The 26,264-nt window shown below is 54.2% G+C and overlaps 8 protein-coding genes across 8 annotated transcripts; 6 read left to right on the top strand and 2 right to left on the bottom strand.

Moving 5' to 3' along the window:
- Positions 1–933: 933 nt before the first annotated feature.
- Positions 934–3,620, bottom strand: BDP55DRAFT_580448 (P-loop containing nucleoside triphosphate hydrolase protein). Its single transcript, XM_060570814.1, has 2 exons — positions 1,795–3,620; positions 934–1,742 (listed from the first exon to the last, which is right to left on the bottom strand). Exons 1-2 carry the CDS (start codon positions 3,406–3,408, stop codon positions 1,014–1,016), a joined length of 2,343 nt encoding a protein of 780 aa, XP_060430786.1. The 5' UTR covers positions 3,409–3,620; the 3' UTR covers positions 934–1,013.
- Positions 3,621–3,662: 42 nt separating this feature from the next.
- On the top strand, positions 3,663–5,151 carry BDP55DRAFT_100768 (EB1-like domain-containing protein). Its single transcript, XM_060565293.1, has 4 exons — positions 3,663–4,078; positions 4,180–4,251; positions 4,353–4,465; positions 4,580–5,151. Exons 1-4 carry the CDS (start codon positions 4,065–4,067, stop codon positions 5,113–5,115), a joined length of 735 nt encoding a protein of 244 aa, XP_060430785.1. The 5' UTR covers positions 3,663–4,064; the 3' UTR covers positions 5,116–5,151.
- A 1,502-nt stretch (positions 5,152–6,653) lies between these two features.
- On the top strand, positions 6,654–7,763 carry BDP55DRAFT_550176 (PX domain-containing protein; the record flags this gene model as incomplete). Its single annotated transcript, XM_060568996.1, has 1 exon — positions 6,654–7,763. The coding sequence occupies one exon, from the start codon at positions 6,654–6,656 to the stop codon at positions 7,761–7,763; it is 1,110 nt and encodes a 369-aa protein (XP_060430784.1).
- A 4,434-nt stretch (positions 7,764–12,197) lies between these two features.
- On the top strand, positions 12,198–14,546 carry BDP55DRAFT_549821 (uncharacterized protein; the record flags this gene model as incomplete). Its single annotated transcript, XM_060568965.1, has 3 exons — positions 12,198–13,101; positions 13,318–13,579; positions 13,679–14,546. The coding sequence occupies 3 exons, from the start codon at positions 12,198–12,200 to the stop codon at positions 14,544–14,546; spliced, it is 2,034 nt and encodes a 677-aa protein (XP_060430783.1).
- A 2,138-nt stretch (positions 14,547–16,684) lies between these two features.
- On the top strand, positions 16,685–18,771 carry BDP55DRAFT_630868 (amidase signature domain-containing protein; the record flags this gene model as incomplete). Its single annotated transcript, XM_060572215.1, has 2 exons — positions 16,685–18,101; positions 18,224–18,771. 2 exons carry the CDS (start codon positions 16,685–16,687, stop codon positions 18,769–18,771), a joined length of 1,965 nt encoding a protein of 654 aa, XP_060430782.1.
- Positions 18,772–20,760: 1,989 nt separating this feature from the next.
- On the top strand, positions 20,761–21,539 carry BDP55DRAFT_767521 (uncharacterized protein). Its single transcript, XM_060580990.1, has 3 exons — positions 20,761–21,106; positions 21,186–21,294; positions 21,355–21,539. The coding sequence occupies exons 1-2, from the start codon at positions 21,001–21,003 to the stop codon at positions 21,281–21,283; spliced, it is 204 nt and encodes a 67-aa protein (XP_060430781.1). The 5' UTR covers positions 20,761–21,000; the 3' UTR covers positions 21,284–21,294; positions 21,355–21,539.
- Positions 21,540–22,492: 953 nt separating this feature from the next.
- Positions 22,493–24,813, top strand: BDP55DRAFT_630867 (WSC domain-containing protein; the record flags this gene model as incomplete). The annotated part of the gene is made up of 6 exons (XM_060572214.1): positions 22,493–22,540; positions 22,698–22,899; positions 22,941–22,957; positions 23,020–24,202; positions 24,301–24,387; positions 24,419–24,813. 6 exons carry the CDS (start codon positions 22,493–22,495, stop codon positions 24,811–24,813), a joined length of 1,932 nt encoding a protein of 643 aa, XP_060430780.1.
- BDP55DRAFT_660726 (Alpha/Beta hydrolase protein) lies at positions 24,756–26,225 on the bottom strand. The gene has a single exon (XM_060574651.1). It carries the CDS (start codon positions 26,054–26,056, stop codon positions 25,052–25,054), a length of 1,005 nt encoding a protein of 334 aa, XP_060430779.1. The 5' UTR covers positions 26,057–26,225; the 3' UTR covers positions 24,756–25,051.
- Between the last annotated feature and the right edge of the window lie 39 nt (positions 26,226–26,264).

Genomic DNA, 26,264 nt, shown 5'->3' with positions numbered 1-26,264 from the left:
AGTGTGAGAAGTTCGAATAAGCTCGTGAAAGAAATTGAGGCGAATGAAGTAAGGCGACGGGTGCACGATGTTACGAGGCTGGCAGGCGACAGCGTCTTCTGACCCCCACGCTCTACAGCTGATGAAGGGACGACAGAGGGTGATGGAAGCACATGATCTCGCGCGACTCTGGGTGGTTGTGAAAACTAGTGCGAACTGGTTTGAGGTGGAAGGGAGCGGGAGCACGCGGTGATGTAGAGGAGAGGGTGAGCTCGTGACGTTGCGGGAGGGCAAGGTCTCGGAAAGCCAAGCTAAGTTGAATTAAGGTAAGCGTAGGTAGATGCCGCGGTGCCGTGCGGGTTTGCTTGGGGCTCGAGGGGCAGATGCGACAAAGTGTCAGAAATGGAAGCGATTTATGCGGAAATAAGCAAGGTTAAAAGCTCTCTCCTCTGAGCTAAGGCATCCCACATGCATCTCACACTCACAGTGGAGGGTTCCAGCCAGCTTTAGCCTTCCAAGGCACAAGGCTCCTCTTCTGTCGCTGAGCTGACTGCGCTGCTGCTGCAGCTGGGGCCCGGGGGACGTGCTCCGGAGCGAAACGGCCATTACGTCATTCGCATATCGAGCTGCATATGTCCAGGCCGTTGTAAGGTCTTCTCAGCATAGCTTCTACCTTGCTAGCATGTGCTGCTAGCATGCATTCAAATACAGCTTGTACCCCGTAGTAATGGCAGGTGCACCTTTGATGATCGGCCGGGGATGACATGGGACAGTCGCAACGTCGCTTGGCCCCCAATAGAAAGCACAGACATAGATGGCAGCTCTACGGAGTACATATTCGCAAGATAGGTACTTACGGATAGGTATCTAGGGTATGCGAGTAGGCTAAAGATATCAATAAGTATGCTAGATCAGAGTTCACTCCCATTCAGAACCCATCAAAACCTTGATATGAACAATGTGTCAAGATATGAAAAGGTATTGAAACATGGTATTGTAGTCTAGACTTTTGGACACCGGGGCAACATTCAAAATCACCGCTTCTGGCGAGCCAGCTTCGCCCTGGTCCTCCCCTTGGCCGGCACATTCTTCTTCTTGGGCTGCTTCTTCAGGTTCAACACGGCACCCTGCCCGTCACGCTCCGCCCTGCCCTTCTTCCACACCTTATCCCCGCTCCTCATCTCCTTGGCGTCGAGCTTCTTCTTGTCCTTGTTGCTCAGCTTCGGCTTCTTGCCATTCTTGGGCCCGTTGAGCTCCTCTCGCCCCGCAATCTTGGCCTTCTTCTTGTCCTCCTCCGTCTCGAACCACGTCCGCTTCGGCCGCGCCTTGATCTCGGCCTCGTGCTGCATAATATTCTCGCCCTTCTTGAGCTGCATCTCGGCCTGCTGGAACTGCTTCTCCTGCTTCTCCTCCACCATAATCTCGTCAATCTCGTCCTCCATCTCGTCTACCTGGTCCTGCCACTTGTCCGCCTCTGTCGGCTCGATGATGCGACTCAGGATCTTGGCGCCGTTGGCCTTGCCGGCCTTGACCGCCGCCTTGACGACCTTGCGATCCGGCTCCGCCGCCAGCGTGATGGCCACACCGGTGCGGCCGGCACGGGCGGTACGACCGACTCTGTGCACGTAAATCTCAATGTTTTGGGGTGCTTCGTAGTTAATGACTGTGTCGACGCCCTTGATATCGAGACCACGGGACGCAAGATCCGTCGCCAAGAGGTAGTTGACCTTGCCATCACGGAAGTTTTCAACGCTGGCAATTCTCTGCAAATTTGGTTAGCGATTATTTTCAACTCAAGGACTCATCAGAACTCACCTGAGCCTGGTTCATGCTACCGTGAAGCTCTGCGCAAGACAAGCCAAACAGTCCAAAGATGATTCTCGCTCGGTGAGCATCCTTCTTTTGACGGAAGAAAATGATGACACGCTCGGTGTGCATCGTCTTGCAGATGTGAACGAGATAGCCCATACGCTTCTCCTCGCGACCGGGCCGCAAGCGGACAAACTCCTGTACCAAGGTGGTGACGGTCTTGTTCTTTTGCGAGTCCACCATGACTCTGGCGGGCTTGTTCATACCCACGCGCACCAGCCTGTCGACGGAAGATGTCATGGTCGCGGAGAACAGCATCGTCTGTCTTGACTTGGGCAGTGTCGTCAGAATCTCGTTCAACTCGTCGGCGAAACCATCCTCGAGCATACGATCAGCTTCGTCGAGAACGAGAATCTCCACGGTATCGACATTGAAGCTGGCAGAGTTCCTCATGTGGTCGATGAAACGACCGGGTGTGGCGATGATGACGTCTGGCCTCAGCCTCAGCTCGACTTCCTGAGCCTTGAGACTCAGACCACCGACGGCAAGAGTGAACTTGATGTCGGTATATGCGGCAAGCTTGGTGGCAACAGCGTGACACTGGATAGCTAATTCACGGGTAGGGGTGAGGATGACGACACGACTAGTAGGAACCTTCTTGGGCCGGTACAGGAGACGTTCAAGAATGGGGACCACAAAGGCGGCCGTCTTTCCTGAACCAGTGACTGCACCACCGACAACATCCTTGCCCATCAAAGCGATGGGCACAGTCTTGGCTTGAATGGGCGTAGGCTTGGAGAAGCCAACAGCGGCAAGGCCTCTCAGGAGAGGACGCGAAAGGGACATGGCCTGGAATGATGATGCCGTATCCTTCTTGCCGGGCTTGGCAGGCTCCTCTGGGGCGAAGAAAGCGTCACGCTTTGCTTGTTCCTCTGCATCTTCCTCCTCTTCATCGTCTGAACCACGGTCGTCGGGGTGATCCACGGGTGTCGCAACGGAGTCGTTGTCGGATGCTGCTGCGTCGTCATCATCTTCGGCGTCCTCTGCGTCTTCTGCGTCGGATCCTTCGTTGTTTTCGGCTTCAGAGTCCTCGGCACCAGGGTCCACACCCATACCAAAGGCATCGTCGGCCAAAACTCCATCTTCGTCGTCGTCGAGGTCGATATCCACGTCCATGTCGTTGTCCACCTCGGCGTCCGCCGCAGCCTCCTCTTTATCTTCCTTCGACTTCTCCTCGCCGCCCTTCTTTGCCCGTCTTCTGCGAATGATTTCTTCCAGGTCGACGCCTAGAGATGCGTTGCTGTTCATGGACTTCTTTGCGCCTTCAAAGCCCCAACCCTCGAGTTCCGCATCGCCGAATTCGATGGCATTATCTTGCGCAAACTCAAAGTCCGAGTCCATAGCACCATCGTCTTCGTCCTTTTGGCCCCAGACACCCTCGGCCACTTCTTGTTCTGGCGACTCTTCTCTGGCAGCGGCCTTTTTCGACTTCTTAGTGGCCTTCACCTTCTTCTTGGGCGGCGGTGCCACGGCCTCCTCCTCGACAATTTCCTCGTCATTGTCGGAGATGGTGTGGACGAAATCGTCGTCGATCTGCTTGCGCTTGTGAGAAGGCGCCATGTTGAGTGGAGGAATGGTTGTTGAGAGAGACAATTATCGGAACCGCGGGGTATTGTAAAGCTCACATACACACGCGCCTGTCTTCACACTCGTGCAGTGTTCCCAGGCCAGAAATTTTTCTGGACGGACGGTGGAGCTAAACTTTTTCTGCCGTCTTCATAGACCACCCCCTGTCGCAGGCGGTCAGACGGGACACTATTGCCAATTGGGCCTATATGGGGCCCTTGGACCTTTGGCTGATCAGACGGAAGGAACGAAAAGATACGTACTCACCCGACTGATCAGTCGCACGTGACGGTGTTTGTCATCAGCTTTTAGGGGCAGGGGCAACTCCCGATAGACCCCACCATGGTTGATTGGGCGACCATTTTATTGGCAACAATTTTGGCAGCCTTCACGCCGGGCGCCGACAAAGCAACGAGATTTAATTTCTGCCCTGTTGCTCTACAACTTGTCATTTTTGGTCCTAACCAATCTCGGCACCTTACTACTTTCCACACGTCCTCCTTCTCGACCTCTCAACCACCACCAACACCACCATCAACCGCGTCTCTGCTTCTCTCGAGCGTCGTTAACGAATTTCCTTTCCACATTCCGAGCGCGTTTCCCGATTGTCAACACAGTCCCAGCCGCAGAGGCAAACACACACATACAAAATGGGCGAATCCAGGTGGGCAAGCTTCCATCCCCTTCCATCGTGGTGCTTCGCGCGGCAGCATCTCAGCCGTTTGCGCATCGCAACCCCTCGCTAACACGGCATGGACTTTCTAGACAAGAACTCATCCAGTGGCTGAACCAGCTTCTCTCCCTCAACATCACAAAGGTCGAGCAATGCGGTACCGGGTACGTTGCTGATCGGATACCCCTCCCCCGCCATGTGTTTATTGTGGGACCCATGATGATTTTGATGATGGTGGTTGCTAATGTTTGGTCTCAATCTGCAGTGCAGCTCTCTGCCAGGTGTTTGACAGCATCTTCATGGATATCCCCATGTCTCGAGTCAAGTTCAACGTCAACAGCGAATATGCGTACATTCAGAATTTCAAGGTGCTGCAGAGTAAGTTTGCGCCATCCCACGTCGTTCCATCTCGATGTCCACCTCCGTCCCATCTGTATGGGGAAGACAAATACGGAACGAACAGTCAAGGCTGACGAGATCCTACCTCAACAGACTGCTTCCATAAGCACCAAGTCGACAAGCCCATTCCCGTCGAAGCGTTGGTCAAGTGCAAGATGCAGGACAACCTCGAGTTCCTTCAATGGACTAAGAAGTTCTGGGACCTGAACTTCCCCGACCAAGAGTACGACGCAGTCTCCCGGCGGAAGGGCGCTCCCGTGCCCTCTGGCGGTGGCTCCGCCCCCCGTACCGCGTCCGGTACCGGTGCTGCTGCTGCCAGACGGGGTGGCACCACACCTCTCGGCGGTGCGCGCGTCCCCAAGGCAGCAGGCCCCGGCTCAGCTGCCCTGCAGCAGGAGAACGCCACCCTCAAGGAGACGGTTGTTGGCCTCGAGCGCGAGCGTGATTTCTACTTCAGCAAGCTCCGTGATATCGAGCTTCTGGTGCAGCAGGCTGTGGAGGAGGACCCCGAGCTTGAGAAGCAGGAGGACGGCCTCGTCAAGCAGATCCAGACCATTCTGTACTCGACGGAGGAGGGATTCGAGATCCCGGCCGAGGGCGAGGCTGTCGACGATCAGGAGACCTTCTAAATCGGGAGGCTTCGAGGCAGGGCGACGATGACACAGATGGGGGAAGTTGTATTGTTGGATGGGAGGTTGCGTTAGGGGGGTTGAGTGGTAAAAGCACATGGGTTTGGCGCTAGTACAAATACCCTGCGGCACGTAATAATCAGTATACTGGCGATGAGGCTGAGCGGCCCTCGGACTGTCGAGACAGAAGTCGGCCAGAGCTTGCGGCAGTCCCGTCCCACATGAGCAGTCATGATAGAATCCAAACGTTTTGTCTGGGGACTTCGAGTCAGTTTTTGCGAGTGAGACGAGGAGAGTATGAGGGCTTGAGCCATGCTTCCACAACCGCATTCCACTCTGGCCGACCTGTTTAATTTGGGCGTGGTCCAAATCCTACATGGACAATGTGTTGCACCGAGTTTTTACCACAGAGTGATATTGTGGGTGAGACTCGAACTAGACACTCTTCACAAAACATAAGTCTGTAGTATGAGAGTTGTGTATGTAGAGTAACGGGATATTTTGTACCCTGGGTTGTGTTTACTTTCAAAGTCGGATCTCTCCAAGTGTGCATTGATCGACTACCGAGAGACATTTTCCTCAACACGTTATATTGACAAAATGATCATTACAATACCTGGTACCCTTATTGGCTATTTTGATCGACCGTGTGGTGAATTGGATCTGCCTTGACTTGGGTTGTCAGCATTGCCCCAGTTCCTGGCCTGAGAGACTGGGCAGGTGCCTGGGAACGCGAGGTGCCACGGTGCCCAGCCGAGCATGTCCCAGAAATGCGGTCATTCCTGCCGCCGCCCCAATTTAGTGGTTCCACGCAATGCGCCACAGGCGTCAACTTTCAAGCAGTTAGCGGCACACGACCAGCGACGGTCATGGCCATCCCCAGTGCCCAAAAGTGCTACCTAAGCCCAGGCAGGCGGCCGCGTTAGGGAAGCTAGAGGTGACAGGGGACCTCGAAGTAGCAGCCCAGGTCTACGGGGCGCTGAGGTACTGCACAAGCGGACCTGCACGGCAAGGTACCAAGTTTGTTACATTGACTCTGGAAACCTGAGGTGACCGCTCTCTCTCTCACACTCCCGTCTCTTTCCCTCTACCTAGACGGACGAACGAAAGGAGAGACAAGAACCTCAGACATTCCCCCGAAACCTTTTTTGGACCTGACGCAAACAACTGACCAAGGCCATCATTCCGATCACCAAACACGAAATATTACTTGACCCGTACGACGGCTGCCTTTTGTTATTTCGCTAGCCATTCCATTTCCTCAACGTCATCTCGCCAACTGCTCCAAGAGACAACCTTGGGCGGGAAGAGCAAGCAAAACACCAAACAACCCAGCATCGATTCCCTCCCATCTCTCCAATCCGCCATCAACGAGGAGAGCTACGACACACACTACTCAGCCCGTCCGAGCCTTCCTCCCGCCTCGTCCAAACCCGACAAACAGTCCCATCCCCCGCTCATCGCCAATACCCAAGGGGAAAAAACTCTCCTCTCTACACATTCCCAAGCCTCGATCAGACCACAACAACCTTCCAACAATGGCGCCTCCCGCCGAAATTTCCATTCCCTCAACCATCCTCTCGACTGGCGAATCGAAACCCTACACCCTCTACAACATCACCCTCCGCCTCCCCCTCAAATCCTTTGTCGTCCAAAAGCGCTACTCCGACTTTGCAACCCTCCACCAAACCCTCACCTCTCTCGTCGGCGCCGCGCCCCCCAACCCCCTCCCCTCCAAATCCTGGTTCAAATCCACAGTCTCCTCCCCAGACCTCACAGAACAGCGTCGCAAAGGTCTTGAAGCCTACCTCCGCGCCATCGCAGAGTCTCCCGATCGCCGCTGGCGCGACACCTCGGCCTGGCGCACCTTTCTCAACCTCCCCAGTACCGGCGTAGGCAGCACGGGGAACTCGGCCGCCAGCGCCCACGGCCTCATCACCAGCGGTCGTGCCGGTGCGGCCGACCCGACGACATGGCTCGATCTGCACCGCGAGATGAAGAGCTGTCTGCACGACGCGCGGAACCAGCTTGCGAGGCGGGATGGCGCCGTGGATAGCAATAACACCTCTGCTGCCGCCGAGGCCGGGGCCGCTGCCAAGAAGGCGCTGGTGAAGGCTGGTACGCTGGTGAGCACCCTGACGGACGGACTGAGGGCCATGCGAGAGGGCGGACGACTCGGAGACGGCGAATTACGACGCAGAAGGGACCTGCTCTCCTCCGCTCGCGTTGAAAGGGAGGGGCTAGACAAGCTCAGCAACAGCATGGCGCAAGGAAACAGCAGGAACGGCGGCGGCGGACCGGGCGGACGGGAAGGGTGGGCCTCGGCGGGTGATAAAGCGGCACTACTCGGCAGAAGCGGCGGTGGGGCGAGGACGGGCGGACGGGTCCTGGGCGCCCCGCTGCCGGAGACGGAGCGGACGCGGGAGCTGGATAATAATGGGGTCGTGCAACTGCAGCGGCAGATGATGAGCGAGCAGGACGAGCAGGTGAATACCCTGGCGGCGATTGTGCGGCGGCAAAAGGAGATTGGGCTGCAGATCAATGAGGAGGTGACGGAGCAGACCAAGATGCTGGACCGGTTGAATGAGGATGCTGATCGGGTTGGGGGTAAGATTGATGTCGCCAAGAAGCGTATCAAGAAGTTTTGACGCGGGACGCCGGGGGAGGAGGGTGAGGGTGAGGTTGTAGTGACAGGTACGGTGCCTCGGTCTACAGCAACAACAGCAGCATCATCGCCGTTGGTTGTTGCGGGTGGATTCGCTGCTCGGTCCGTGGTCGCTGTCCTCGGTGTCGTGGTTTGGTTTCTTTGGGCTGGCGGGCGGGTATTGGATTCTTTTGCGTGGTGCCTGGAGTTTGGTTCCGTCTTGTTGCTTGCGCGGGCTCGTCGATGAAAGTTCTTGCTACCCTGTGTGCCGGGAGTGGAATTGAATTCCTTTGCCTTGACAGTACAACGACGTTACGTACGCGAGTACGATGGGGGGGCTTTTTTTTTATCACATTTTTACATAACTTTGCAACAATAGCGACCCTACTCGTTTTTTTCTCTGGGTCTCGCTTTACTTTTTTATTCAAGTTGAGATTGGAAATACCAGTGTATCTTACCTGTGGTAGTTTTGACTTGAGACCTACTTATATCCAGATTGGTACTCTATTCGTTCATGGCTGCGTTGTACGTTGAAAGCGAGTACAACACGATTTTGTACTTGAACAAGAACGAACGTTTTGTTGCCCTTGGAGGTTGTTTGCCAGCCTTGCCTCAACGGGGGTAAGTACATATTCGCAAATTGGACTTCTAGACAGAAGCAGTCATACTCATTGACGCGGTGCACACTAGTAGACTGGCCTTGGTCGAAGATCCGGACCATTGGGCTTCAAGACCGCGCTCCAGACACGTCGTCATCCTCGTGCGACGGAATCGGGATTCAAGGTGAGCAGCCCTGTAGTCGTAGCAACGGGGTAGCGGGCTCCGTTGAGAGGTTGGCGATACCTCTGACTTCGCCAATACGTAAGGATACCTTGGAGTACGAACAATCGTTGTTACCCGAATTGGGCGTGCGGGACGCTGTTGGGAGTACTTTACCTTGGTCGATGGTGGTCTTCTTCCAGGGAGCGCCTTTGCTACTTTTGAGGCGAACAGCAAGCTGCGTGGCACCAAGTTGGATCATCTTTCACATGAGGCCAAGAGACTGTCATCCCGCGCCTAGCCGAGCCTCATTGAGGCGAGACTTTTACTCGGACAGAGCCCCTTTGGCTGAGTAGACAAGAAGAATCTCGTCTGAGAAGATCCGATGGGCCAGTTACCCGCTTGGAAGACGGCACGCGCCCTTGATCACGATTATTGTAAGCCTGCCTGTCGCCCAATTACCTATCGTCATTTCCTACAGGTTCGGTGGCTCTATTGCGCAGCTCTGGTGCTAGATTGAAGTCGTTCATGTTGCAATGGTAAGGACGAACCAATTGATTTCAAAGAGCTTCAACATGCGGTTGCAAGAGAGGCGCTTCTGGCCGTGGATGATGCCCTCACGCTTTCATGTAGGATTCTCGTTGGGCCAAGATAGCATGGCAGACCGACCATAGGCTGCCTCGGATGCTGACCTATATCGCCAGCCTTACTACAGTAGCCACGTTGTGTTCAAAACAATCAGCAATGGGAAGGACTCGGGAGTCGGGAGTTGGAGTAGGGACGCGACGGTGTTTCCCTCGCGCCGGACCGTTCCTCATGCACATGCAGACGGCGGTTGCTTACGGACGGGGACCCCCCTGCCGTTATGGAGCCTTGGGTTGGTCGCATGCAGTTGCCGTCACATCGCCCTGAGTTCTCCCGTTTTCGCCTCGTTGCAGGGAAAGAAATGTGAAGCACATGTAATTGGGCGACGGGACTGGGGAGGGGCGATATAAAACCCGTCGCATGAACAATCTGAAGTGAAGCCATCGTCAGCTTGGGTGCCACTTCTCACGACTCGAGTTGAACCTTGACTGCCTGGACGTCGTGTACTTCGTAAAGTTACGGAGTATCTGTAACCATAAAGCCAGAGGTTACCGGCCGGCAGAAAGACGTTTAGTGTGGCACAGTGAGTGAGTGGCACGTTGTGGCCGCGCCCACTTGGTGACATTTGATACGTCACCCGAGCGCCGGGATGGGGCACACCGCACACGGTGCAAGGAACTTCCCGCGGTTGCTGGGCAACCATCTTGAGGACCGTTTCCAGGAGGGGAAAAGTTTAAAAATGTGTGAAAGAGAAAAAAACGACAAAGAGGCAGCAGAGTCGAGACAGAAGCACCTTGCTCCACAACGACCGTTGAGATGACATGACGCCGCAGTGTCACAATTGGCGCCCAACGGTGCCCTGCTTGCCCAGCCTGGCTCATTGCAATGTTGCAGTCGCAATCGCAGTGCTCGCCCGATCATCCGTCGTATTCAAGCCCATCGAGGGCTGAACCTAATCGACCCAAGGGAGACCCAGTGAGCTGGACGAGAGCAAGAAGATGAATGTCGAGGTGATTGCAACGGTGCTCGGCACGGGACTGGCGGAGGTCGTGTGGACTCCGTCGATGATGGCTCTCTTCTCTTTTCCCCCCTTCTTGTTCTCTTCCGTCCTCTTCCGCACCGCCCTCTCACAACCAGAGTGGATGTGCTGGCGCCGAGGATGGCCTGCCGCCTACCGGGGGAAATAGCCTCGAGACCCGCGATTCGCTGTCATGGCATCCCAGGTGGACCTTTCCCCCAGTGATCCCCAGTGATTGACCGCTCAGACAGACCGCAGGCGACTCGGCGGATAGCCTGTCATAGGCAGGAGATTGAGTGAATTCTTGGGATTGGACCGTTGGAAGAGGGGAGGAGGGTCTGAATCGTATGCGGTTTGCTCAATCGAGGTGGGCGAAGAGGGTCTTGGTGGGCTCGGCAACGGTGCTTTATTATGATGATCTGTTGGCATTGAGAGGACGGAGATTGTTTGCCGTACTTTGGTTGGCTAATATTCTTCCGACGAGAGGTATGTTGATGATCGGAAGAGGAAAACGAGAAACCACCTCGTAGAGAATAGTAGGGAGCGTCTGGACCTCTCTTGCAGAAGAAAAACACTTATCGCAGAGTCTGCCACGAATTGGGACTCTGGAAGCGGTGGCTGGAGCTTGGTCATCCGGTGGTTTGGATTTTTTTTGTCTTATTTTTCAGGGTCCCGTTGGTTGCAAGGAACATCCTCTTAGCCATAAGGTGGAAGCTAGGATGGCAGTCTTTTCCTGACGAACGCTCAGTTGGCATTCCAGTCCGGCCAAGGACATTAGGTACCCCAGGCGGCCACATGCAGGTGCAACGGGTAAAGAACAAAAGGTTTGAAGCTAGCGAACTGAAAGCAGAGAACAAGAGAATCGAGGAGATGGGGTTGGAATGGAGAGAGCATGAGACGGACACCTACTACGCTGAGACAAAAGATACATAATCCCTCCAGCTTGGGCAAGGTAGGTAGTCCAGCTGGCGGCAGCACCTGCCATTCGGTATCGGGTCTAAGTGTCCGGGTGCCTCCCTCTGGATCAATTTGCAGCTGTCAACATGTCACCATTCCTTCCATTCGCTAAGAGGTCAGTGTGTGTTTAGGTGGGTCTCTTGAAGCAATAAAAAGGGTTCCTTCTTGTTCTCTCAGTGCATCCCAGCGCACAGAGGTACCTCAAAGGACGTCGGTACGTACTGCTAGCCACTAGCGCTCAGTCACACACCCCCAACTTTTGCTTCCCCCCCAATCCCACCACCAGCAGCACCACCAGTAAGTACAACCACGGCACCACCACCACCGCCGCTACCTCTCCACACCCGGTCGCCCATGAGAAATTCCCAAAGTAAACACAAAAGAATTCCTGGCCCCTTCTCGTCTCCTTCCCCGTCACATTTTCCCTCAACACCACCACCAAACCCGACCTCCACCAGGAACGGCGCCGTGTCACCAGACAGCTCTATTCCTTCCATATTTGCCTTACTAACCAGCAGGGCAAGTTCCAGAATAACAAGAATATTTTTCTTGTCTCAGCCCTCTTCCCCGCGATCGGACACAATTTCAACCACCAAGCACCCGCCACCTGCAAAAAAGCGCAAGGCCGGAGCGGGAAGAACACGATTCATTCGGCCCAGGCACCAACAAGCATCGACGACAAATACCTCTCAAAGACCGGATCCGACCCCTCTCTCGCTTTGACGTCTTGGTCTTTGCCCGTCTTTTTCCCTCTTGGCTTCCGGAGTTTGTTTTTCTGCATTGTTGCTTGTGAGTAATTTATTACACACTGCCATATTCTCTTCCTTCCCATTGCTGCGGGTCATTCCACCGCCACTTCCTGCCTTCCAGCTATCAGATGGCACACAGCTTTGCTGCTACCCAAAGAAGAAGAAAATGCTCATGGCTTCTGTGCAGACGCTTCACGATTTAACGACCGTCAATGGACCTCCTGAGATACCACTAGACTTCTGCTTGCTTCATCACCCTCGACCGAGACCCCAAGTCTCCACAAGAGCTTCAAGGCTCTAGTTCAACAACCTCACTAGGCCTTTGCTGCCAGAATCACCACTCTCCGCCAAGAGGTGAGGTCCGCTCAACATGAGCGCCCCTCCCCCGCCTCCGCCTCATGGCGAGGCACCCAAAACCACTGCTGGCTCTCCGCCTCCTGGCAGTGGCCTGGGCCCAGGCAATTATGACATATTCGTCATTCCCCAGCGCGACAAGGGCGGCGGATTCATCTACCTACCCTCTCTGGCGCCCCAAGGCCCTAGCTTCGCCGCTGGCTTCGCATGCGCCCTCGTCATGGTCGTCATGTTCCAGAGCATGGCGCCGGCCTTCAAGGCATGGTGGTTTACATATCAGGGTATGGGAAACATGGGTATGGCCCTGCTTGTCATAGCCGTCGGCGTGGGAGCCTGGGCATGGGGAAAGTCGCAAAACCAGGGCGCTCCTCCAAATAACGGCTCGACTGGCTACCGCCCCGGCCCCGGTGGCTACGGCTCAGGCGCCAACTTCAACAACAGCTACGCCAATGCCGGCCCACCGCCGCCTCCGCCGCCTCACGGCAATCAATACAACGGCCCTCCCCCGAACAGCCCGCCGCCCAACCACGGCGCGGGAAACGGCGGTCCTAGGTCTCAATGGCAAGAACGACCTCAGCCTCCACCCCCTCAGGAACCTGAAACTGAACCTGAGCCAGAGCCTGAACCTCGAAAACCAGATCCTCCTCCTCCTTCCCCACCAAAACCAAAACAACCTGATCCGCCGAAAACAAACACCTGGGAGAAGGCACGGGAGGAGACGAAGAAGCGCGAACAGGAGCGCAAGGCAAAGGAAGACGAGGAGCGTCGCAAAGCAGAGATGGCGCGGAAGCTGAAGGAGTTCCGCGAAAGAGAAGCTCGAGAACGAGCGAGGAGGGAGAAGGAGGACCGTGAAAGACGAGAGAAGCTTGAACAAGAGATACGCGAAAAAGAAGACTTGAAACAGAAACTTGAAAAGGAACGTCAGGAAAGAGAGAAGCTACAGCGGGAAAAGGAAAGGGCCGAAGAGGAAGCCAAAGCTGCCAGAGAACGCGAAGCGAAGGAAGCAAAGGAGCGGGAACTCAAGGCCAACAAGGAGAAGGAGGACAAGGCACGCGAAGAAGCCCGCAAGAAGGAGGCCGCCGAAGCCGCCGCCCGCAAAGCCCGCGTCGAGGCGCAACTAGAAGCCTTTCGGAAAGCCAAGAGAGAGCGCGAGGAAGCAGAAAAAGCAAAGAAGGATCGCGAAGACGCAGAAAAGGCCAAGAAGCTGGCCGAGGAGGAGGCAGCTCGCAAAGCAAAAGAGGAAGCTGCACGCAAGGCCAAGGAGGCAGAGGAGGCCGAAAAGGCACGCAAAGGAAGTAGCTACGCCTACTCGTCCGGCGAGAAGACGAGTATGTGGCCCAACGGCCGACCCCCTGCTCCCCCCTCCACGGCGGCTTCGACGCCGCCCAGACCTCCCCCGTCCGCATCGTCCGCACCCCCGAGACCTCCCCCCTCTGCTAGCTCTATGCCGCCTCCAAGGCCGGCGCCTTCCGCAGCTTCATCCTCCAACACGGCCAGACAACCGCCGCGACCGTCGGCACGCACTGTTGACGAAGACCAATATTCATACCGACCATACGATAAGCCGAGACACCGACCCGCGTCTTCTGTCGGCTCCGAGTCATCGTGGGCCCCGTCGGCCACCACGACAAGAACGACGCCGCCGCCTAGCATGCGAGGCCCTTACACGACCAAGGATCCCGACAAGATTGTCATCAGAGCTGTCTACCTGTTCATGAACCAGTTCGCAAAGACGCCTGCGAGCCAGCTCGTTTCGGGGTTTGGCACAGTGACAGATGGGCTCATCCTGCGAATCACGACCGAAGGTCTCTTCATCGACGACGACGTCCGCGGCGTTCCGCAGCGCGAGTGGGACGTCAAGGCTTGGACGCTAAAGCTGGTCGAGGTATGGTGCCCCCCGCACTGCTTGAATTCGAATGCTGCTTCTGCCCCTGCGATGAATTCCCAAAACCATCCTTCGGGTTTGTTTCAAAAGATGGCGAATCAGCGAGCCCGTACGGCGGACCGGGGAGCCACCAAGATGCTCACGGGTGACGAAGCCGATGCCTACCTGACCGAAATGTTGCGTGCTTGCAAGAGTTGCTGTCGTCTTGGCTTGTGCGACACCAAATTCAAAGATACTAACATGGGTTCTGCGTCCGGACAGACTGGGGAGTGGAAGACAAAGAGCCTGCACGTGCTGCGCGCAACAGTCCGAGACCAAGAAGGCAAGCGATACATGTTTGTCTTGGATGAAGAAGAGGCGTGGAAGGTCGCCGTGGGCGTACAGCGGTTGCGTAAGGGCACCCAGGTACGCTCGCTGGGTGTCAGCGGCATGAGCGCGTCCGATGCGCGCAACACGCTCGAGACTCTGGGCTGGTCATGAGGCTGCTTGGGCTTACTGGGACGATTTTCGATTCGAGTCTATACCTTCTGTGCCGCCGTGCGTATGAGTCCGCCTTTGTCGATATTATAATATCGGTGGCTGGGAGATGAGGATGTCGACAACGGGTGGGCAGGCAAGGCTGCCCATTGCTATACGACAATTGTGGAGGGTCGACTCGATGACGAGGACGTGCCAGTTTGATTGGCATTCTTTTCGGTTTACGTGGAATTTGGTTGCATAGCAGAGCGCGGGACGGTCAAAAACGTTCCAGGAAACGCTGGGACAAAACCATTGTCGAATGATTTTTCAACAGCATTGATGGCCCGGCTGGGCACATCCTAGGATACCTCTAGTTGTCGAGCAACTCAAGCAGTCTCTCGCTGACCACCTCAACAAGGTTGGCTGTGCGGGAGGTGTTGATGAGTTTGACTACTTAATGACGATACGACTTCAAGTTTTTCCATGTCTTCTTGTTGTGCATTATCAAGTAAGGGAACTGACTGCAGTTTCCTATGACTGCTCCGCTAGTACGGTTGTCAACGGGAGTTAAACCAGGCAACTGGGTTGCGTGGGGTTTCCAACATGGGCTACGACTGGCTGCGCCTCACATCGCTGGAGAGCCATTCCTTGCCTTATCTGTTGTCTCTATCGTTTAGGAGGGTAATGACTTCTTGAACGATAGGTGAGGACCTCCCAGTACCCTCGGGGGGGAAGTCCGGCATTGAGGAACTGCAGAGTACTTTCAAGTGTCCCCGTATCGCTATCGGCATTTGCGATGATTACCTTGGTAGCCCCCCCACTTGGTGACTGCATGTGTAAAAAAGCCGACGCAGGCAAGCAAGGAAGACGGCTTGGAGATATCGGAGAGAAGAGGGGAGATAACTGTTAGTGGCATTAGTCGGCCAAGAGCGGTTTTTCATTGACTCCAACTCATCATAAGCCTTGGCCGTTCTCCAATCTCAGTACCGACGTGGGGTCGTTGATGATAACCTGGCAGAGTCGGGCTTATCTACTGTTTTTGTTCTCGGGGCTAGACAGAACCTAGCACGGGCTGTGTTCTTACTTTTTTCTGAGAAACAATTTTTAGCGTGGAACTTGGGCACAATTGTCGTGTGTTTAGTATGCTTTAAGTGTCGGATCGGTTCCGACAGAGTTTACCGGCCCGCAGGAAACACACGAGGACTATCTTGGTGGGGGAACCATTGTGTCGGGAATCTTTGCGCCCGTTGAGCTCACTCTTGGGTTCCTTTTCCCCCAGACGATGACGTCTAAGTATGAGGTTGAATGTTAACCTCGGTTCTTTGGTGTCTTACCCATTTGTGTACTTACACAGGTAATATTCATTGATCTTGGTCAATTGCAATTGTCAGCACATCCTACGGTTCCTGTTTCTGCTGACTAGAGTCCGGCCCCGGGAAACCGATTCAACTACCGACATCGGCCGGGGCTTCTCTGTGAGACTCAACACAAGGTCCCAATTGCCCCTCCGACCCCAAGTCAACATTTACCGATATCATCGTTCCCCAAAAGGCCACCCGATAACGACCCTCAGGACTTGCAAATTCTACTTCGTATGCCCACAGCCCATCTGGGCGGGGGGGCCTAAAGCAATGACAAGGACAAGATACCCCAGCCCGTAGACCGGTTCCGGCTCTCAGACTCTGCAAGCTAGCGATGCGGACTTGCATGCATGGTCCCTTTCGTGGAGTCCCCATGATAAGCAACCGCAACCCCCGAAGCTTGAAAGTGGCCCCGTCATAGAAACAACGACCGAATCAGATAAGCCTGGTAGGATAATGAGTATTATTTCTTTCTTGCCATGGTCCTGAACCCAAGCAATATGGATCCAGCTACCTACCTTAGGCCAGTTCTGATATGGAAAAAAAGGCAACCAATAGACATAGCCCAGAGATAAACCTGTACTGGGGCAAAGGAAAAGGAAAATCCCTCCCTCCACCTACCTACCCGTACTATCGTTCAGATACCAGGAATTGGTCATCCTGATTGGACGTCGTAACTCGAGTCCGAATACACACATCCCTCATATAAAGAGAGATGTCGCATCCACGGCGTCCAGTAGGCTCGCTGCCCCAGGCTAGGAACCCAACGCAAGTACTGAGGGGCTCCATGACCCAGCAATGAAGGCATTCACACTCCTCGCCCTCGTCGGCGCCGCCGCCGCCGACCTAACCTCCACCGGCGCATCCCTAATCCTCAACGATGTCTACTACTTCATCTCCCCCTTCGCCCAGGGGAATCCCTCAAACTCCTCCTTCAACATCAAATCCCTCCCCCGCGCCTTCGGCTTCACCCCCGTCACAGTCGTCGCCGAGCCACTCCCCAAATCCTCCCTCACATCCCTCTTCGCAAACTGGACATCCCAAGACGACGTCTGGCAGCCCGCCTTCCTCGGCGCAATCTTCCTCGCCGGGCTCGATACGCCATGCCTCACAAAGGAAAGCTACGACGGCACGAACAAGACCCAGTCCATCGTCGCGCCGTTTGGTAGCACTGCTGCCACCAGCAACATCCCCTCGGGCCCGTACTTCCTCGACACATCATCAGGCGCTCTCCACCAAGCCTACCGCCTCTACCCAGACTACGCAGGCGCCTTCTCCGAATCCCTCCTCCAGAAGCAAGACACCACCTTCCAAACCCTCTCCGCCCAGGTCCCCGCCTCCGCCTCTCTCACAATCGGCGTCCCCTCCCGCCTATACTCCCTCTCCACGCGCTCTCCCGAAAAGCCTCTCGCCGGCGTCCGCATAGGCGTAAAAGACATCTACGACCTCGCCGGTGTCAAAAAGTCCAACGGCAACAGAGCCTGGTACGCCCTCTACCCACCCGCGACCTCCACCGCACCCGCAATCCAAGCTTTACTCGACGCAGGCGCCGTGGTTGTGGGATACCAAAAGCCTTCGCAGTTTGCAAACGGCGAGACAGCGACGGCGGATTGGGTGGATTACCACTCCCCCTTCAACCCGCGCGGCGACGGCTACAACGATCCCTCTTCCTCGTCCTCGGGCGCGGGCGCATCCATAGGTTCGTATGAGTGGTTGGATATTGCAGTAGGCAGCGACACGGGCGGCTCGATTCGCGGTCCGTCTGCCGTGCAGGGTCTCTTTGGGAACCGGCCTTCGCACGGGTTGGTTGGGTTAGATGGCGTGATGCCGCTCTCGCCTACCCTCGACACCGCCGGCTTTTTGACGCGGGATCCGTGGATCTGGGATGAGGCGAATAAGGTGCTGTACGGGGCGAATTACACCTCGCTGGTTGGAATTGAGGCGGAGGTGACGTATCCCGAGACGGTGTACACTGTCGACTTTCCTACCGACGAAGGACCAGCCGCACAGATGCTGAATAAGTTTGCCGGGGACCTGGTCGCGTTCTTGGGCACGAAAGCGACGGCGCTGAATTTGACGTCTGCTTGGGCCGAGTCAGGGCCCGAGGGAGTGCGGAATCAGACGCTGGATGAGGTTTTGGGGTTGACGTATGCCACGCTCATCACCAAGGAGCAGACGCCGCTTGTGCGTGATCCGTTTTATGCTGATTATGCCGGTAAGTTGCTCTCCGTGTTCTTTCTTCCTTCGTATCTTTGCTTTTTCTCTCCTGCTTTGAAAGAAACAACAAAGCCTTGTCTCTCTTTCACTTGTCAGCTTGACTAACACCTGACTTGATAGCCGCCCACAACGGCCGCCTCCCCTTCATCAACCCTGTCCCCCTCGCACGCTGGGGCTGGGGCGACGCGCAACCCGCCAGCGCTCTCGACGACGCAAGAGCCAACAAGACGCTCTTCATGGACTGGTTCAACACCGAGATCCTCCCTCCCTCTGCCCCTGCCCTGAACACCTCTGTCTCGTCAACATGCTCCTCGGCTCTCCTCTTCTACGTAGGCTCCTCCGGCCGCGCTTCCCTTCGAAACCGCTACCCTACGACCACGACGCCCACCCCGCCGCTGGGCTTCTCCAATGGCCGACTGAGCGTCTTCAGCGGCGCGCCGGACCATGTTTTCCCCCTGGGAGAGATTGGTAGCGTTAGTTCGGTTACGAATGCGACGGAGATGTTGCCTGTTACTGTAGATGTTATGGCTGCGAGGGGGTGTGATGGGCTGATTGTGAGGTTGGCGCAGGACCTTGTGGAAGCTGGGATTTTGAAAGTGCCGTTGGCTGGGGGGACGCTTGCTGGGGGTGAGGTTTTGTTCAGGAGGGACGTTGAGGAGTGGTTTTGATGAGGTAGGTTAAACGTAATGACGTATAGAAGAATACAAGACGAATGCAACTAATGCCTTATATCATACTTGCTTAGTACGATAGGTACTCAATTGGGAATTGACCTTGAGGTAAGTACCTTCTATACCCGACTTTCAACCACGTGCCGTCACCAGTAGGCAGCACCTTCCTCGCTCCTTCCCATCTCCGTGCCTCTCCTCCCCGTCTCGACGAGAAGGTGAATCCAAGTCACCTAACCTCCCTTCACCAGGCACCCAAGGGTATATACCCCTCCTCAATCACATTCCTGTCACCAGCACAGCAGCGCCCGTCTAGGTCGGCGAGGTCAGGTCAAGCTGTGTGCGAGGTGGTTGAGTGGTTCAATAAACAAATACTCCAATGAAGTCAGATTACGGGTTGACTGAGGGGCGCGCTGTTCAAATCCGAGCAGGGGCGTGAGTACTAAGGTCAGTATCCCCCCTCCCCGTCCATTTATTTTTTTCCAATTCTAGGTTGCTCAATAGCAGATACTTGTGTATACGGTCGACAATGCTGGGTGTGTGCATTGCAGTGGGCTAACTCCCCTGTGAAGAGATTGACCTTGCCACAACCAAGGGTGTATGTATGTGAAGCGTTTGTGTTATCCAAGCCCCCAAGGACCATGTATAGTAGGCTTAAGTCTGAGACAGTTAGTTTGACACAATTCGAACGTAGCTCACGAGCTCAAGCCATTTCTCTATCTGAAGTAGAGTCATTTCGATTATGATCCGGGCGCTAGAAACGCATATCAAGTCCTTCGAGGCACGTGGCTGTGAGAGAGGAATCGACTGATACCCCAAGATCATATGCAAGGTTGAAGAAGATGTCTGTAGATAAATACAGCAAGATCAGCATGATTTCAACCATTGACACCTTGTTAGGCCTAGTGTATAGAAAGGGTATTCAGAGACAGCAAGTCGAGAGTCAAGTTTGAGTGCAGCCAGCTATTACCTGAGGAAGAAATGAAAGGGAATTATACAGCCAAGTAGGCGTAATTCCGCCGATGTTGCTTGCGGAAGCGATAGTCCAGCTGCTCACTCCTTCTAGAATACGAGAACACCGAGTTTCGAAGGGGCGGTTCATGTTCACAGGGGTCGCTTTCTCGGCGGTATTCATGCTGTGCTACCGGCAGTGTGGGCTGAAGCAACGCCGATCACTCATAACCATCCAAACTAGCAAGTCAAAGTCGATCACTGGTCCAAAGATCGTCCCGAAACACCCACGCGATCCATGGAATCTCATCTAACGGTACCGCGAAGACTACCGAAACGCAACCTACGGTCACTGACGTGTTCTCGAAGCACCGGAAGAATGTCTCCCAATTCTGGGGTTGAGACGGAGATGAGACAAGAGATCGCCACTCGAGCTGCGCGCGGGACAAAGTGCGCTCAACTTATCTTGACCGACCCTCCTTTCTGATTCTCTGAGGAAACTACTAGGTGGGCTACCAGAACTGCAATAGGACACCATTAGCGACTGGCGGCCGCAATTGTTCCCCACAGTTCATCCCTAGATCGTCTCATAATTCTGCGGCGTTATGAGATGAGGCAGGCTCCGAGTCAGGCGTGTGACTTGTATACGCGTAGGCGGACAGCGCGCGGTGTCCGAGGACTACGATAGTATGTAGTCAGGGACGTTTGCCAATTACTGACAGTGGCACCCTACATCCGATACAACGGTGAAGGGCGAGTACATCGTGAATTAGGATGGGTGGCAACGACAATATACGGCAACTTTATATGAGACGGTAACTTCACAAAACTCGCAGGGTTTCAACTCGTCAATGGCAACTCTGCCGCCCACACGCTCCACATAATTGAGTTTGTGGCGAGGATTGTCGGTCCACCGGGAACGCATAGGCTAGACACTGGCACGACTAGTTTGACTTGGCCGAGATCCGGCTTCTAAGTAGCGTATCCGTACCACACATCATGCAATTGGGATGCAATTGAAGCCTACCGGCATCTAGTGGAGATATCATAAATCCCCAAGCGAAGAACCCAGGAGCCAAGAGAACATGACAATGACTCTCAAACACAAGAAGAGACGCCCCTGGTCTACGCGAGTGTTCAAAGTGGACGAATATGACTTGTATATAATCCTACCTCAAAGCCCCCATACACACAGACCATAATCGATATCTACCAATACATCTCAATCACTCTCTTTCTCTCTATCTCAAGCCACAATCTCTTCGCCAAACAACCAAAATGAAGTTCACTCTCGCTACTCTCCTCACCCTCGTTGCCGCAGTCTCTGCCGCGTCCGTCGATATTGGCCTGATTACAAGGCAGGATAACTGCGCTTCCAAGGGCGGCAAGTCATCAGCCCCATTGACACGTTCCGAGCACTTCGCGAGGTTCTTCATGACCGAAAGCTAACTAGCAAGCTATAGCCAACTGTGGTGACGTTGGCGATCGTGGATGCTGCGCCGGCACAACGTGCCAGACTACCAGAGCCCCCGTCGGCGGCGTCGGAATGATTTGCCAGTAAAGATCAGAAAGGTACGTGGCTATCGTCGTATGCGTGAACAGGACCGAGTGCTAATCTTGAATCTGTTCTAGAGACACAACCATGACCCATTTGTCGACCTACCGCGTCGAATAGAGGGGACCACTGTACCAAATCTGTACTGCAAGGCGTCATAGGTGTAGAGCACTCTTGACGTTTCGATGTGTTAATCGTAGGCTGAGGCTGTCACGGGCCTCTTTTAGATTAAAAGCAAAGTCAATTTATCGTTTGTTCCAACAAGCTTAATTCCTGCGCCATAGGCTAAACTTTGTGCGACTACAAATGACCCGCAGGATCCCTTTCCCCTATGTTTCCCCTACATCCACGTAGCCAACCTACCTATCCCTGCTTGTCGCAAACTGCTGAAGCAAGTGCCTAGGAGTTCGAGAGAGCTCTGGTTTGGAGATCTGCTTTGCATCACCGACATTTTAGCCTCACAGTGCAGAGTTGACGCTTCACAGTCGCCATCACTAGTAAATTCTAAAAAGCACCGAATTCAGTTGGAATCACGTGGATCAATTACAGTTCATCTCAACGAGGTAGGTAGTTCGGCAGACACCTTCATTCGGTGTACCCACCCACACACCCGGCAAGGAACCGGCACGGGAGGCCTTCAGGGGCATTGAGACATCGTTGAGCGGCATCGGTTTGTGGATGGATATCTTTGTATGACCCGACGAAGATCACCAGCTAGCGTGCGTTTCGGCACACTCCCTTCGGTTAGAACACGAGGCGGGATCTTCTCATAAATGAGTTGACTTGGCTACTTCGGCCGCTTTTATACTAGTTCCGACTACTGCGCGGACGCTAAGCATAGCTCTCACTGCCTCATGGGCTCCGCCAAGATGCCTACTTCCTATCGAGGCCAAAGAAATAGCTACAGATTACTTGGTATTTTCTAGGCTTGGCCAAAATCCCCAGACACGTGGGATTATATCATGGCATTCAGACTTTCGCCATGGTTCCTGTTTGGCGAGGAAAAGCGGCGGCGAGGAAAAGCGGCGGCGAGGAGCAAAGAAGCCCGTCTTTATGTGAGGGCCGGAGAAGGCTAGCTTCACTGTTAGATCAGGGACGAGTCTGTCGGTTACTTCAGCCTCTAGAATTGAAGCGGAAACGTTCACCCGAAAGTCCTTCAACCCAACTTCACCTCTGCTAACAAGGCTATTGTCCTCCCGGCGCTAGACATGCATGATGGCTATGAGAGCTGAGCTCGTGGCTTCCTTGGCAGTGGAATATCTAGTGTGTTACACAAAGGAAGTAAGCAACTGTAGAAATCAGGTAGACTTGAGGATCATGATGTCGTCGTCAAAATAAGGTAGCAGACTGTTCTTGTCAACTGTATCAAAATAACCAGCTCATCGTCCTTCCATCTCTTCTTCTACGCACAATCATGTAGTTCCAAATCTCTATTCCAAGCTTGTTCCTGATGCTGACTACTTGCACCAATGCAGCCTCCATTGCCAAGAGAGATGTCAAAACCTCCTCAACTCTGCAAATTGGATGGTCCTACTCTGGCTATTATACCGATAACAACAAAGGCATCCGACAACTATCACGGGATGGATACAGAGATTACAATGCAATGACTGAAGAAACATGTATAGCATATTGCAGCAGCAAAGGCTACCCGGTTGGGTAGTCGAGTATTTTAGCGAGGTAAGCCAAGCCAACTTGCCCTCCTCCTACATCGTGCGCATACATGTACTCACACTTCCTAGTGTTACTGCGATTTCCAATTAGCTTCAACTTCGGTGAAGAAATCCGAGACCGACTGCAACATGCCCTGCAGCGGCGACAGCACAGAAGCCTGCGGCGGTAGCGACAGAATCTCGGTATTCACAAACGGCGTCGCGGCCCCAGTAATCGACCCCGGCCCTCCGGGATCGTCATCCCTGGGCTGCCAGAACGATCCCGGCCCAAGACTTCTTTCTTACCGAGCCGGCGTCGCAGCCGGCGATCTCAAGATGTCGGTGTTGCAGTGCACCAACGCATGCCAGGCTGCTGGCTACTCGCTCGCCGGTGTGGAATACTCGTCCGAGTGCTACTGCGACAGCCAGCTTCGTAACACGGGCTCTTCGGGCTTCGACGGCTGCAACATGCTCTGCTCTGGCAACAGTTCCGAGTACTGTGGCGGTCCCAACCGGATCAACGTCTACCAGGCATCCGCCAAGCCCAAGTCTGTCAGTGTCATGCCCTCAGGATGGGCTGAAAAGGGATGTCTGAAAGACAACGTCCTTGGAAGGGCTCTTACGGTCAACGTTGGCGTCGTTGGCGGTACCCAGAACATGTTTGTTGGTGGCTGTGTTTCGGCGTGTTCTGCTGCTGGTTATCCCATCGCCGGCGTCAAATACTCACAGGAATGCTGGTGTGAAAGCCAAATCAGGAATGGAGGTGTAGCGGCGTCGGATGGTTGCGATATGCCTTGCAAGGGCAACAAGGCCGAGTTATGTGGCGGAGGTAATCGTCTCAACGTTTATGTTTCGATTCCTCTGACCCTGCCGGATAGCTCCACGTCTTTTTCGACCTCGTCGACGACCTCAACAAGCCCTACTTCGTCATCCGTCTCAACCACTTCGAGCTCCTCTACAACTTCAAAGTCTACAACCAGTTCCGTTCCATCATTTACCTCGTCGTCCGTTAGGCCAACAACCTCGTCCACCGCGGGTTCTTTTTCGAGCTCTTCGACGACTTCAAAGTCATCAACAAGCTCAACAGCATCTTCAACTACTTCCTCCACCCCATCTAGCACAACAAGCACTACGAGCAGCTCATCCACGAAGACTTCCACAATCACCACCACTCACTCTTCGAGTACTACTGCCGCCAGTTCGTCGTCTTCAAAGACGTCATCATCCTCGTCCAGCTCAGTTGCTTCAGCTAACAGGTGCCGCGCAACCATCAGTAAGTACTTTCGATTGACACTTGAATTTTCCGCAATCCAAAAAATGTACAGGCAGTAGTGATGTTCAGAACGGTGGCTTCGACAATGGCTTCAACAGCTGGAGGTTTTCGCTTTACCAACCCAGCGATCCAGTTTCGCAAGCTGTTATTTCAGACAACCATCAAAATTCAGGTTGCTCAACTCTGTAAGTCACAAACTCTTCATGTCAACGACAGATGGTATCATCAAGCAAATGGTAAGACGGTCACAAAGCGCTTTCATCCCATCCGGTACTTCGAATCGCCAAGCTCATATCTACCAATCCCTCACCGGCCTGCCCATTCGAGCCGCCAGGACCGTAACGTTTTATGCAGGCCGCCTTGACTCTGCAACAAAACAGGACAATGCGAAGGTCTATATTGCTTGGGGCGATGCCATCATGGGCCCGTCTCCAGTCTGTGGCAGCTCTACGTACTCGTGCTTGACGACTTACAGCGACGCGGGTGGCTACAGACAACACACCTTCACCTTTACTCCCACTACAGCCAATGGCACCCTTTCCATAGGTTTCTCCTGGGATAATGGTTCAAATGCTGCCCCTGTTATTATCGATGACATTACCGTGTCTTGAGGACAGCCGTTGGACGCCGTGTATTAATTACTAGTGATGACCGATTGTTGCTTTCGTTTTTAGAGGACCAGCATAGCGTAGAACTAGAAAATCTAAAAATCATTTCCATTTACTTGGTATTCAGTAGAAACATGTCCAATATCCCCGAATCCTGGAATGCCTTTTCACTTTGACGCCGGAAAATTTCGGCACCTTCAACTGTGCTCAACCTGGCCGCGGATTCTATTTCGGAAATCACCTACTGATTATTATTCAGTACACGTCTAAGAAACTCTTTCTGTCCAGTAATGTTCTTCTCAAACGCGATTCCACCCCTGTACAAGTCAAAGTGGCCACCATCGACCCTCAACGCTTCTCCAAAGGGAGCACGTCTGACGCAGTCCTCAGCAGCACCTAATGATGCCTCGTGATCCCAGGTAGGGAGAACAACCAAGTATGGGCGAGTACTCTTGTGGATGTGTAATAACGGCCGATTTATCATGATGTTCAGAAGAGATCGCCCAGCAATAACATTGGGCCAATCTCGCCCGTCGTCAGGCGCCAAACGATGCCAGCCATCATAAGCCTCTTGCGATGCCATGACAGCTGTGGTGGACCCATCGCTGATGAGATCAACGTACTTCGGCTTCTTCGTCCCAAGAACGTACGCTCCGACGATGTCAGCAGCAGCCGTTATCGTCAACTTCAAGGATCGGAGAAGCGGCATCTGCGTCACACCAGCCAGCCCGTCAACAAGAGGACATTGTGCTACACCGGCCGCCAGCTCGTGGTCTTCAGCCATGAGAGCTGTGGTGTGCATGCCGCCGAAGCTGCTCCCCCAAGCAACGATACGTGATGAGTCGACCCACGTGTTCTGCTCCGGCTCCCGAACCCACTTGATCACATCGCGAAAGTCTTGCAGCTCATGCCCAACGTTGAGCACGTTCCGCGGGAAGCCTTCGCTCTCGCCAAAGCCCAGGTAGTCGAACGTGACGGCGGTGTAACCCTCTGCTGTGAAGTGGCTTGCGAAAGGAGCCAGGCCGGCGGCCTTGATGGCTCCGATGCCGTGACCCATCACGATGACGGGTGCTGGGTGTTTCATTCCGTCGGGTTTGTAGATAGAAATAGCAATATTTTGGCCATTTCGGCTGGATGTGATGAATCGATCTTCGATAGTGTACCCCATGCTGATATTGTCCAAAGTCTCATGGAAGTTGAAAGAGCTCAAGTAAAGCGTCTTCCACAAGCATTTGTCCGAGTTCATTCAACACAAGACTCATTTAATTGTGTCGTAATTTCGTTGCTCGACTCGCCATTTGAGCGAATTGAAGCCTTCGTCTCATAGTCATGCATAAGCGTCGCACGATCACTTGCACGGACTCAATTGAGCCTCGGCTCGTCATGCGGAGATGCTACACGGTGAAGGAGCTATCCCGAACCTAAGTGGACGTTGCAATTGCGGGGAAGTATCA

Source organism: Colletotrichum godetiae, assembly GCF_030913485.1.
Source record: "Colletotrichum godetiae strain CBS 193.32 chromosome Unknown BDP55scaffold_16, whole genome shotgun sequence".
In the NCBI taxonomy this organism is placed as follows: domain Eukaryota; kingdom Fungi; phylum Ascomycota; class Sordariomycetes; order Glomerellales; family Glomerellaceae; genus Colletotrichum; species Colletotrichum godetiae.
Note: the sequence above shows the minus strand (reverse complement) of the source record. Positions and strands in the feature narration are given on the sequence as shown.

What these genes read in the sequence shown, in the direction of transcription:
- BDP55DRAFT_580448 (XM_060570814.1), bottom strand. Translation starts at nt 3,408, where the DNA reads ATGGCGCCTTCTCACAAGCGCAAGCAGATCGACGACGATTTCGTCCAC. An exon ending in GTAGCATGAACCAGGCTCAG is followed by an intron (nt 1,743 to 1,794) that starts GTGAGTTCTGAT and finishes CCAAATTTGCAG; the next exon opens with AGAATTGCCAGCGTTGAAAA.
- BDP55DRAFT_100768 (XM_060565293.1), top strand. An exon ending in GTCGAGCAATGCGGTACCGG is followed by an intron (nt 4,252 to 4,352) that starts GTACGTTGCTGA and finishes CTCAATCTGCAG; the next exon opens with TGCAGCTCTCTGCCAGGTGT. An exon ending in GAATTTCAAGGTGCTGCAGA is followed by an intron (nt 4,466 to 4,579) that starts GTAAGTTTGCGC and finishes CTACCTCAACAG; the next exon opens with ACTGCTTCCATAAGCACCAA.
- BDP55DRAFT_767521 (XM_060580990.1), top strand. Translation starts at nt 21,001, where the DNA reads ATGAAGTTCACTCTCGCTACTCTCCTCACCCTCGTTGCCGCAGTCTCT. An exon ending in TAACTGCGCTTCCAAGGGCG is followed by an intron (nt 21,107 to 21,185) that starts GCAAGTCATCAG and finishes AGCAAGCTATAG; the next exon opens with CCAACTGTGGTGACGTTGGC.
- BDP55DRAFT_660726 (XM_060574651.1), bottom strand. Translation starts at nt 26,056, where the DNA reads ATGAACTCGGACAAATGCTTGTGGAAGACGCTTTACTTGAGCTCTTTC.